This window comes from Calonectris borealis, chromosome 1 (genome assembly GCF_964195595.1).
Source record: "Calonectris borealis chromosome 1, bCalBor7.hap1.2, whole genome shotgun sequence".
Lineage (NCBI taxonomy): Eukaryota > Metazoa > Chordata > Aves > Procellariiformes > Procellariidae > Calonectris > Calonectris borealis.
In genome coordinates this window covers 154720522-154733523 of record NC_134312.1, presented here as the reverse complement: position 1 = coordinate 154733523, position 13002 = coordinate 154720522, and the positions used below count along the sequence as shown (strand labels likewise).

Below are 13002 nucleotides of genomic sequence, written 5' to 3'. Positions count from 1 at the left end.
TTAAAGCCTGCTGACTCTTTCAGTGCTACTCTGTGTTTAAGACTTGACTATCACACAGCTTAATGCACTTGAGAAAGGTTTGCTTCATTTGCTTATCACAGAAGTCCATCACAGTTAGATCACAGAAGTCGATCCCTTCCTAACACTGGTAACCATGCGGTGGCAGAAGCTAATGCCAGCCCTGCAGAAGCTAATGCCAGCCCTACAGTAAAATACAGATTCGGAACATAAATTTGAGAAGATGCAGGCCTGTGACATTAAATGTAAATTTAACAATTCACTGGAAAAATAAAATAGTAAGTTTTTCTCATTCCTCTTAGAAGACCAAGTCCTTCTACTAAGCGAAATAAAGGGTGAACGACGAAACACGGGCACTTTAGGAAGCCATGCGCCTCGGTTTCACGATGAATTTCATCCCATTTCATTTGCACTTTCCCAGCTATCTCACTGCCAGACGTTTTGCAGGAAACCTTCTGCTTTTGTTGCCTTAGACCTCGCACAAAGACGTTTTGACCCTACCTGAACTCCTTATCAGATTTCCTGAAGGTTATGACATGCTCTGGAAACGTGCACCTGTGGTGGTCGGGGCTGCGTGCAGCAGCAATGGCTGGTGCCATCTAGTGAGGAGCTTCTGAATGCTCACTGCAAACTGATCATCTGTCTTTTAGAAAATAGTCATTATTACAGTCCTGAAGACACAGAAATAAAGTGGCATGCTAACATGTTTAACAACCAAGCCTGCACAAACGTCAGGATTTTTTTTTTCTCCCAGATGTTTCTTCCCAGTGGCTAGCATTAGCTGTGTTTTGCCCTATGTATTTATATTTTCTACCATTCCATGGATTGTTTTGACCTACTTTTCCCAGGTGAAATCGCAAAAATGTTTAAATCTTGCTAAAACAAAACTCAAGTTGCTGAGGTGGATGGAACCATTCAAACTACATTATCAATGTACAGCATAATGATGTATGGTGTAGAAATGTACCAGTCTCTTCTGCATCATGGTAAATGTTGCATTTATCAGTGACTGAAGTTGTAGCCAGCAAAGCTTTGAAAATTAGGTGTTTTAAACTTGGTTTATTCCAGTAACCACCGAGAAGTGTGGGTAAACAAAAATTTCATCTTTCCTGGCAGGAAAGGAAGACTACACATGTATCCCTGCCATGAAGAGGTTGTGCAAAAATAACCAGTTAAGATCCACAGGGTCTTAAATTTGTTTTGGAATTGGTTCTGTAAATAGTCAGAGGGCGTTGTGCGACGAGCTCGCTGGAGATCTGTTCATACTGGGCAGCCTGGGGCCGCCCGAAGCAGTCGCTGGCTCCAAATGAACTAGTTGGGCTATGGCAGCAGGATGCTCCATGTGGTCTGCTTTAATCTGCCTCTCAGCCCAAAGCGGTGCAACCCATAGCTGAAGTATTTCTGGCACAGCATGCGCTGTGTGGAGCTGAAACCCCAAACCCTTCCCTTATCTATTCCCCTCTAATATGTTCCATCCATAAACTCCTGGATTTACACTCCAGGAGAAATGCCCAGTGATATGCCCATCCCAGTCGGACTCAGTGTGCTGCAACAGGCTTCTTGAGGTTGTTCCTTGTAGTTTCTATTTTTGGGGGTGGGGGGAAAACTAAGGTCATACATTTTTTAGTTGGGCTCAACGATTGCTTTACTATGCCTACCTCCATGGAAGATGCCTCAGAGAATCACAAATTCCCTACATTTACACCCCATTCTCCACATTTTGCCAACATTACATTTAAAAACTTCTCTGTTTCTTTCCTGTGTGCCTGCGGGGATGCCTTTTCCTGGGTTAGCACTTTTAATCAGCTCAGAAGTTGCTCATTTCCCTGATAACCGATTTTATTCCCTGGTGGGTTGCTCTCTGTTCCGCTTGCTGGTCTCCCTGTAGAGAGACTGCATCGAGGTCCTTGCTGTCACGTCCTTTCCCCATCTGTTCTTACAGGGACTGTTCCAGTACTGTTCCAGGCTGAGCCCTCTTACAAAAAGTCCCAGCTCCCGCTTGTCCGTCACGGTCAGATCACCCTTCCCGCAGGAAGTGAACTTGTCCTTTCACCAATGACCTTTTTAAAATGTCAGGGAATTAACCTCCTTTCTTCTTGTCCACTATTAAATAAATGATGGCCTACAAGGATTGTTTTCGTGTGGGGAATACTGAATCATCACATTCCGTATACCAGAAGCAGTTGCAAAATGGAAGTCTGTAATGAAATGTGGAGAAACAGGCTCAATGACAGTGAAGCTCTGCCGTAATTCTGATTCTATCTCCTCTTTTTGGAAATCAACAGTTTTCTCCTTTCTTCATATCTCCGCGCTGGGGGGTGGATTTCTCAGCAATTCATGATGATGTTCTTGTATTTTAAAACCTTTGGAGCAGGTACTTCATTTATTGTATCTTTATTTGTATAGCACCTCAAACAATTGGTTGCTCTCAAAATTAGCGCACCCTCCTCTACCAGTTTTGTTTCCACACTGTAAATTTAGCAGTAAATTAGAAGGAAGAAAGTATTGCAACATGACATCTCTTTCATTTGACTGATCCTAAAAGAACTGGAAATTAAAGTTCAAGCTGCAAAACATGAACATTCAGTACAGATTTAAAAGTCTGTTCAGGATCATCTTAAGTCCACAGGGACTTAATTGCAAAAGGCAGTTATTAAATTGAATCACAACCCTGACAGCATTTTCTTTCATGCACGTCACTGGACAAGCGACAATGTATATACAACATTACAAATATTTTCTGGGAAGGTTTCCTTCAATCTTCCTAAATTTCTGGCCTTTGCTCCTCTCTGTAAATAGCTTTTGCACACGGCTGGGCTGGCCACATGAATTGTGCGAGACCTCTTCCAGTCAGCTGAAGTTGCAGGAAGAGCAGGAACTGCCTATTTAGGAGTGTATCCTGACATTGGGAGCTTTGTAATTCATCTGAACAGTCGTGGCAGTTTTGTGTAAGAACAAAGAAAAAAACTTCTTGTTAGTCTTCCAGAAATTCCATCAGCCCACTTTTTCCTTTTCTTTTCGCATACTCCCTCCGAAGTGCTGGCCACAGCATGCCACCGCATGCTTAGGTAAGCCTCTTCGCACTGGCCTGCAAATGCAGTGGTGGGTGACATGCTCTGGATTTGGGAAGAGTTCCAGTTCACCCCAGGTGGGAAGCCCTCTGCCGGAGAGCACCATGGGCCAGAGCACGTTTCTGCATTGCTTTATCATTTAAGGAAAGGGAGCACCAGAGAAAGTACTTTGTGAGTTGTCTGAAATATGACAGATAGGGATAGCATGTTTCCCTAGGCTTGCCTTTTTCTTTTTTTTTTTTGACCTGGAAATTTAATTCGGACACAATTTCACAGCTTTGGAGAATTTTCTAGGATTTCTGACCCTCCAGGAGCACAAGCAGAGCAGTACCGTGCGTGGCATGTTTCACACAGGGGAATTCAGGACTCTAATAATTGAGTCATGCTTTATTTGACTAAACCTTTCAAATTGATTGTCTTTGCTTAAATCTCCTCAATGACCTTTGCAAAAGAGAGAATGTTCTTAGGTCATTTGCTAATGAAAAAGGGACATACTAAAGATCTAACATGAAGCAAGCAGAGTAAAAGCTGACAAGTCTGAGTTAACGAAGGTTAACAAAGTTAATTCAGTTAACAAGCCAAGGTACTAATTGGCTGAAAAATTACACAAACATTGTCATGATATTAAATACTTCCCCAGCACTGACTCTAGCCTCATGCTAAACTGGTCCCAGAAGTATCAATTCTCTTGACTTGCTTGCAAATAATATTAAATAACCCCTATTCCTCAACAAACAAATGATCAGATAATTACCAGGAAAGCATGGGGAAGGGGCGCTGGCATTGCCCAGCTCTCTTCCTCATTTTCCATTCCTTGTTTACTTCTCCCTCCACACCAGAAAGGAAAATGGGACTGGAAGTGGGAGAGTGGTATTTGGTGTAGGAATTAGAGAGGTAACCATGTTCCATGTAATGCCACCTTTGAAGTATTGCAGCTCTGCATGGCCCCTGCAGAAAGCCGGGCACAGATTTGAGAATTCTGAACATAACCAGCATTTTATCAGAAGTTACAATTAATGTTTTACATGTGTGCTGTAAAACATTTTGAGCCATAGTAGGTAGGAAAAGTCAAGAAAAGACTTCTTTTTCCTGATCTTGGAGCTCACACTGATGAATATTGATTCAGATTTAAGTCATTACTTTCATGCTTCTAATCAGCATCTTTCCATTTGAGTCAGGTAACTAAGAAAAGTATGTCTGCTGTGAATCTGTTTAAACAAGGATCTGCACCTCCATACGATAACTTGTAGAGATTCACTGTTTTTTAAAAAACTGAAAACTACTGATGTGGAGAAAGATGCATCTGTAATAGCCAGCTGTGGCTGGCATAAGGAAATGAGCAGCCGCTTGTTCAGATGCATATGCCTCCTGCCAACAGCGATCATATTATATTTTACATGTATTCATATAACCTTTGTTACTTTTCAGTTTGTTAACTTGAAAAGACGTTGGCCTCCTACCACCTAATAATCCGCATGAGCAGGTTTGAAGTAGGGATGCTATATAAAGTTGGGCTTGGTTGTAGGCAGAGGAGAGATTCTCTTTCACGCTGACAGCTCAAACACTTAAATCCATCGTGTCCTTTGGCAATGCTCCTAAACCATCAGTTTTGTCAAATTAATCATAACAGTATAGCAAAAGATCCATACTGTAAGAGATCCATCCTGGTGGCTTGTCCTGAGGAGCTCCATGTAATTCATTCTTCATACTGGCTCATTCCTAGTCTTCTTCCAAGAAAAAAAATTGCACTGAGTTTTGTATTTTGGCTATGTCAGCTTCTCAGTATGGACTCATTTGATATAATACAATAAGATTTAAAATATAAAAACCTACTCCAACTGTTGTGACAGCCATTTTCCACGAAAGCAGTGTGAAAATTGATTTGTTTTTAAAACTAGAAGTAAGCTGTGTTTCAGTCGTAGTGTTTGTTTTCAGGTTTGCGATATCAAGACAACTGTAGCATAGATAAATGTTAATTATAGATAGATTGTTGACAATGGAGTTTTGAAAGTGTGTCACAAATGGGCCTATCCTTCAATAGGAGAATGAAATTAATTTTGCCTTATATCAATAAGGCATTTTTCAGTATCTTTACTACAACTTCCTGAATACAAAGAAATTAGGATATCTTCTAGGTTCTTTTCTTCAAGTCCCCAGACTGCCCTCCTTCACCTCGCCCACCTCAATGGCATTAAATGAAGTTGAACTATTATCCTTCTTGGACAGGGATTGCATTCATCTTCTAGCTCCTTCTTTCCAGGCATGGGTGAGACTGTAAGTATTTTATACTAAAACAAGGTATTATTTTTTTATCAGATCATTTGTATAAATATATATCTGTTTGTTCATGTTTTGCTGTAATTCTTGCTTTGTGAGATATCGATGCTGTTGCAGACTGGTCTGTGAAAAATCTAATTGCATTTTAAAAATACTTTCATTAGAATTGGCTTGATTAGAACGTCTTGGTAAATGGTGTTTTGTGCCATCGAAGCATATTTCTCCAGAAAAGATTGTGGCGATTTACTACTGGTGTCGTTAGTGCACTGAGTACTGTAGAGCATGCAAAACACATGTGCCTTCGGTGACACTACGTCCGGAATGGCTTTCAAATACTTTGGTTCACAGATCTCAGACATACTGTCACAACCCATTACTTAAACCACCATTGTGTCATTTCAAAATGATTTTTTCCCCTGTTGAGCCTTGTGATGTTGGCATTCAACAGGGGATTATTTTTAAACGATGTTTGAAGTGGCCTGAAGAGCCGAACCAGCGCTGGAAGGGAGAATGACAAGGGAGCCCTCCGTGCAACTCTTCAACCTGTGTGGATGCGTGTGCGTCTAATCATTTTCAGGCTCCACTGCTAAATAGAAATATCATCCCCAAAGAGGCAGAAATTCCTGCCATTAAATATCAGACTCCACTTGTAAGAAATACGGCCACTATGCAGATTTCACAGTTAAGCATATTTTGTTTGCTTGGAGTGTTATTGGTTGTGTTGTAGGTCAGTGAGAATCACTCTTGAGAAGCCTTATTCCAAAGAAAACACTTTTTTCATAGAGAAACCATGAATATTCAAGTAGTGAATATTGATTTGAGTGTTAATTTCCATGTGTTGATTTTGTCACGCACAATGTGGTCGCTGTTGCTGGAGTTTGTCTGCGTGGTGTTTCCAGATGACATTCATCAAAGAGTCTGGCCTACTGGAACAGAAAGAGATCCTGTGTTTCTTTTCTCTTCAAGAGGTTGACTCCATTGCAGCAGTGATAACTAAACCAGCTTCATGCATCACAACTGTTCCTAAATAAATGCTTTTTTATTATTTTTATCAGGGCCAGCCAGGACTCCTTGGATCACAGGGGTTCACTGGACCCCCAGGATTGATGGGGATCCCAGGAGTGCAAGGTCCCAAAGGTCACAAAGGTGAAAGAGGATATCCAGGAATAAGTGGACCCAAAGGAGAAATGGTAACTTTCAAATGTTAGATGTTTTAGCTAATGAGCAAAATACTGGGCAGAACATCGTTTTAATTGTGCTGTTTCACTCTAGGGGCAAAGAGGAGTCACTGGATTCCCTGGGGCAGATGGCATTCCTGTAAGTAGCGGGTTACCTCATCTTTAAGAAATCACCAACTGCAAATATTGCAGGCTAGTTTAAAGCCTTTGTACTTTAATTAAAATCTGTGGGCTAAATTCTGCATCAGGCACGTACACACTTTTAAGCTAAGGCCATTTGTCGAAGTGAGTGGAACTGCAGATACAACAAGAGAGCAGAATCTGTGCTTTGTCCTATGGAGAAATCCCCTTGTAAAGGGGACAAGAAAGGACGGAAGTTTCCTGTGTCCCTGGAGGTTACCCAGCTAAGTATGTTCTTTTGTAGGAAAGAGCTGTGAGATAAGTACTTCACATCTCTTAGGCTTGTGAGCGAAGGACACCAGTGGGTCATTCCTTAATTATTTCGGATGAATAATGTAGAAAGAGCAATGATTTTAAGAATACTAACCATTGTTATTTGCTTTATAGCTCATATGTCATGCTTGAGATAGTCTTAAAAAACTTAGTGAACACTAAACAGTGTCAAACTTTGAACAAATTTACCAGATCCATGAAACTGAAACATTCAAAGAGGAAAACCGGGTAAAGTTCACAGCACAGTATTTTCCCAGCTTACACTTCTTTACATCTTGTGTCATAAAATAACAAAGAAATCTGAGTCACTGGAATCCCTGGACAGAGTTCCCAGGCTTGGGTTTCCTTTGTAGTGCTCCCTGACACCGGGGCCCCGCTCTGCAGCCCACGCATCCACATCCACTCTGCTTTCACCCTTTTTTGTTTCCAGAAGAGCTCCCTATCGACTTTCAGGGCTTTCTCTCTCACAATCTTCCTCCTCTCCCTCTTTCTCACTCTTAAAGGAAAAGCAGACACCCTCTTTCCCATTCCTGTTACACTCCTGAAGCCAAGGATCTTGTTCATCTCGGCACATCATACTGAGTTTTTTCTGAGCACTCTGACCTCCTGGGAAGGAGAGTAAATCGCGCCCTGTGAAGCTCCGTGCTGCTATAGCTGGACCGCTTCTCTTACCTGAGCAAGTTTTCTTTTTCAGCCATGCCTTCCCGACCTCTGCACATTGCGTCGTGAGGGATAAATTCCTTCAGACAGTACTTGAACCTGCATGCTCATTGTGTCCTGTCCTCAAGCTCCCTTGCCCTTCCCACTCGCTTACGTTCTCCGACCAGTTTTCTCAGGCTGACCATCGGAAGGCAGATAGATAGGCACATATACGAACTGTAATGGCACAGTGCTAGGATGTGGGGCTGGAGGCCCCCAAGAGAGGATGGTGGCAAGCCTGAATCTCTTCTGGGGTGAAGAGACTCTGACTGAGCCCCCTGGAAGAAAGAGCTGCTCAAGGACAGATTTGCTTCTCATCAGCCTCTGCAAACCAGAAGCAACAGCAATTAAGGTGAATGTAGGTACAGCAATGGAAATCCAGTTTGAGATGGGAGTAACTTTTCAGAGGCTCCGTGTGGAGGTTCTGCAGTGCCCCCAGCTCCCTTGCTTTGAGCCCTGCTGCTTTCTTCCCATCTCCATACTTACAGCCTCATCACGACGCTCAACCTAGCTCCAAAAGCATTTCTGACTTTTTTCCCGGCTTGGAAGCTGTTCAAAGCCAGCAAGGAACCTTTCTTCCCACTCTTCCAGTGTGAAGCACTGAAATGCTTAACAATCCCAGTTCTTGGTGGCTCCCTGCGCGGCAGCCTCATCTGGCATAGTTCTCTGCCTAACAGAGCCTGCATTGAACATAGCTTTCTTACCCTTTCTGAAAGGTCCTTCGCTACTCATTTTTTCTTGCTGTCTGGGGCATCTGGTTCAAGCTGCAGCTATATTAAAAAAAGGCACTGTCTGTTTCTGTCTTTGAAAATCATAGTTTCCCATGGATCCAAGCCTTGGGCTTAATGTGAGAATGTCTAAATACTGTGTGACTACAGGAAAAGGAAAAGTAGAAACAGATGGATAGATAAACACTTTTTTTTTTCCTCAACAGGGTCATCCAGGGCAGCCAGGATCAAGGGGGAAACCGGGTCATGATGGCTGTAACGGGACAGTAGGTGACCCTGGTGACTCGGGAAGTCCCGGACTCTCTGGTTTCCCTGGTACCATTGTAAGTAGCTGGCAGTAAGCGAGTACCTGAAGCTAAGATCATTACTGAAGTGAGTTTCATTCACGTGTGTGTTGGAAGCAAATGGGACATCTCTTAATGGAGCTCCCTTTTGGCCCAGCAGAGCATCCGTGTGGACTTACCATGGACACACTGCACTGCAGTTATTAAATTGCAGCCAGGGCTGGGAGGTTTGCCTGGAGCTATACCTGTCACATAGGTCTTGCGGAGAGATTACTTCAGGAAAACTTGTACAGCTTTATCCAACAGCGATAAAAGAAGATTAAACTCACAATTCCCAATGAGAGTAACCTTTTCCTTCCCTGCCCCGTGGCCGAAGTGTTGGCTTTGCATGGCACGATACGTAGGATCATGCTGAGGTCAGCAGTGGGGCTCCTGCATTTACCAGGGCGCGTGTCAGCACTGAGGAGCTGCAGCTGCTGCTCTAGCTCGGAGGTGCGACCCCGTAATATCACTCCTGGGTAATGGGGGGTTCTTCCCCCGGAATCAGAAATTCATTCTTTTATGTACTGTGAGGGTTTACACTTTGTTTTTAAACCATGAATTTCCAGAGCTAGGCATAGTCTCGGCCTCTAAACAGCAGTATGTATATACTCATGAAAACCCCAACAAATATTTTTCATTACTTTTAGCTATTTATGTGTTAACATATATGATATGAAAACTTACTTCTATTATTTTTTTGGTCACCTCCAGGGAGTCCAAGGGCCAAAGGGCCAGAAGGGGGAGCCCTATATACTGCCGCCGGACATCGCAAGCCGATACAGGGTACGTCTGTAACTCCTGTGAGTTATTCATGCTCAGGACTGTTTTACAAGCAGATGATGGAGAGTTAATTTTTCTTACACTCTGACGGACACGCCAAGAGGCCCACTTCAATTCTGTGTAGGCTTTGCAAGGCAGCTTCTGCTTTCTCTGGTTACAACAATACATCTGATGCTCAGGAAAAAAAAATCTGCACTCAGTTATTTGCCTACAGGTGGATTGCAGAGGCACTGGAGGTGTTGTAGTTCAAGTATTACCCTCTTTATTCAACGTATTATGCGTGGCAAAATCATTCCTTTGCCATAGTTTTGTCCACTGAATGATTCTATTTAATATTAGCTTCATACTAATATTAGCATCATTAGTATAATTTTCATGCAGGTGTTTGGTTGACTTGGGATAAAATATGCTTCAATATATTATTTAGTTATTTAGTAAACCCCAAGTATTTCTATGGGTGCTTTTACTGTATCTAATCCTTAAAACTTGTTTTGTAATCACTTGTAGCTTTTCCTTATATATATAGTCTTGTATAATTTGAAGGTATCAGAGAAAGGTAAGGGGTTACATATGCTGTTAGAGTATAAATTGTGAAAAATTTATGTACAAAGTTACATCTGAGCTGTACTCAGCACAGAAGGGATCTGCTGACATCGTTTATGTATATTTCATGCCAGTGATGAGTGCCAAAATAGGTTTTTCTGTTGACATATTTGTAAGTTGCCTGTATTTTTTAATGGAATCTTCTTTTCCTTTCATAAACTCTGTAAATCTGCACTTGTTAGTAATTAGGAATGATTAAGTAATGATTAAGAATTGTGCAAGTATATTGTGGCCAAGGATGGATACTGACACCTGTACTCATTTCAGAAAGTACTTGGTTCCACAAATTATTTGTTAACTAAACTCAAATTAACTAGATAGTTAGGATGCTATTCAAAATGATTAAAGGTGTTTGGACTGAATACCACATTATTTATGGGTATTGGAAGGTCTTTGCACTAGAACATTTTTGGATCCAATTTCCAAAAACATTTCAACATGTACTGCAGTTAAAGTATGTGGTCACTGAAAACAGTATGTTCCAAATGCTTTTAGTGACTCAGAAGAGAATCAAAAAGATTTGGTAATTCCCATGCAACTCATGAAAAATGAGCTTGTACATTTCAGCTAAGGTTATAGCCCTAATTAAGCCAGTGGTAAGATGAGATTTTTTAAAAAAATAATTAAATGTGGTCTGTTGTCCATTTCAGTCTTCTATCCTTGTATCCTTGGATCCTTAGCTTCCCTAGCCAACCCTCGTACTATACCCTCCTACTATATTGCATGCAACTATATTATATATAGAAAGTACAAAATCCGTGTGGCCCATGGATTGGGATTCAATTATCTCAACACCTGTATTGAATGCATCTGTATGTAAGGGTTTGTATAGCATTGTATGCTACGATTAGTTTTTGGAATGAGAAAAAGTTAATGAGTGAGAAAAAGATTTTATTCAGTTTTGTATATAGTATTTATTGCATTTTTTACTTCTTTGGTTTTTTTAGGGGGAACCTGGGGATCCAGGGTTCAATGGTTTTCAAGTAAGTAGTATTACAGCAAACATGATCAATAGTAACTGATATCAGAACGTTAACTGATGGTTGGGGTTTTTTTTTATTTAAAGGGACCTCCGGGTACGCTGGGTATCCAAGGACCTGTTGGTCCAAGAGGAGAGCGAGGAAGACCAGTAAGTATGTTTAAAATATGTTCTGTAGGAAATTAACCGAACAGAAGAATCATCTCAGGAAGTTCCATTATCTTGGATTGTAACCTAGCAAATGGATAGAAAAAAGAGGTTAGAAATAGCAAGTAGGTGTCCTTGGATGCAAAACCTTTTAAAAAGCACTGGAAGACACTGATTCTACAAGGATGAATGTTGCAAAAAGAGGTATACTTTATTTCACCCTGTATTGCTGGAGGCTTTTGATTTATATTGTATTTCTTTAACCTCCTTTAAAGAGTCTTGTTTGTAAAGATTATTGAATGCAGTCCAGTCTACATTCCCCTACACCGAGTTATCAAAGATATCAGGTCCTAAATATGTTATCTTTTCTGCTCATAAAGGATATGTATATTAGCTCTCCACAATTCCCACAGGAGATTGAATAGATAACATTCTTCATTAGTATTTAGAATACAATTTTATTTTAAAACTGTTTTTCAGTCATTTTTTACAAAATCAACATTTACAGCATTGACGTTGACAACTGTTGCTGAATAGTTCTTTGGGAAGATTGTGTTCTCTCCACATACCATTTTCTACATTTCTTACTACCATGGTTAATAGTTTTGTGGGTGAGAAGCAATATATTCAATATATTTCATTTTCTTTAGGCTTGCTTTATTTTCCTGTAAGACAACTTTATAGCATTTGCTTTTCTGTTTGTTTTTTGTTTGTTTTGTTAAAATTCACTTCAGACCTGGTCTACATCACTGATTTGGGGAAGAAAAAAAAAATAATTCAGTGCTTGTTACACACAACCTCTATAGCTGTTTGCAGGGACGCTCTCCCTCCCCCCTTCAAAAAAAAAAAATCTAGGACTAAATCCACAGCATGCTAAGCTTTTCCAAAGTTAATTTTCTGCAGTGCCTGTTTTATCCTCTGGAATAAGCTGCACCTTGTCTTTCTCCTCTGGTCCTCCTGAAGGGAAATCTCCTCAGTCCTTTACTTACTCTTTCTCTAGAGTGAACCCACGAAGTTCATGAACTTCACACAGGAGCCCAGCCTGCAATGACTTATATTCCCAAGGCACTGTCCTGGATGTTAGGAGTGCTATGAACCATACGTTTTCCGAGCCCTGTGACTACATCCCTCTTGTTGCCATCTTGGCAACATCTCTTTTGAACACTCTTCCAGAGTAGACGGATCCCCACCATCTCCAGCTCTTAACAAAATATATCCAACTATATTTACCATTTCTAAAGCAGTGGCTCATCTGTGAGAAGGACCTGGGAGCATTTCCCAGGTCTGAGTTTGCATCATTCCTCTTCCCTAAGTCCTAGATCACACATGAAGGCAAGCGTGGCTCCCCTAAGTCCCTGCAGGGCCTCCAGGCAGTGGGATGCCCTGCACAGTGCATCTGCCCAGCCGATTAGACAACGGCTCACAGACTACTTGACTAACCAAAACCGATTCAAAAGTAATTTTTTCAGAAGTCGATTTTTAATGCACACGAAGATCCATAGCAAGGCAGAGATGCAAAGCAAGTTCAGGTCCCACCTGAATGTTGTTATCTTTTCCTTGCAAGTTGGGCTTGATTTTGCATAACCCAGTTACATCCCCTTCGGGGCTCAGCAGGTGCATGGTTCAATCTGGAGGTCACTCTCTTTTCTATGCCTCTTATTCAACATCTTCCTCTCTGAACAGCTCATGCTTCTTATTCACTCCACCTTTCCCGCATTTGACAGACTTTTTAATGTGTAGAGC

At 41.4% G+C, this 13002-nt stretch overlaps 1 protein-coding gene across 1 annotated transcript in view; it reads left to right on the top strand.

Annotated features, from left to right (window-relative positions):
- The window catches only part of COL4A2 (collagen type IV alpha 2 chain), a 105243-nt gene that overhangs the window by 46117 nt on the left and 46124 nt on the right, over nt 1-13002 (top strand). Inside the window, exons 3-8 of the mRNA XM_075140720.1 lie at nt 6422-6556; nt 6639-6683; nt 8631-8747; nt 9462-9533; nt 11081-11116; nt 11200-11262. Of these exons, the coding sequence (XP_074996821.1) occupies nt 6422-6556; nt 6639-6683; nt 8631-8747; nt 9462-9533; nt 11081-11116; nt 11200-11262 (468 nt within the window). The remainder of the gene's footprint in view (nt 1-6421; nt 6557-6638; nt 6684-8630; nt 8748-9461; nt 9534-11080; nt 11117-11199; nt 11263-13002) is intronic.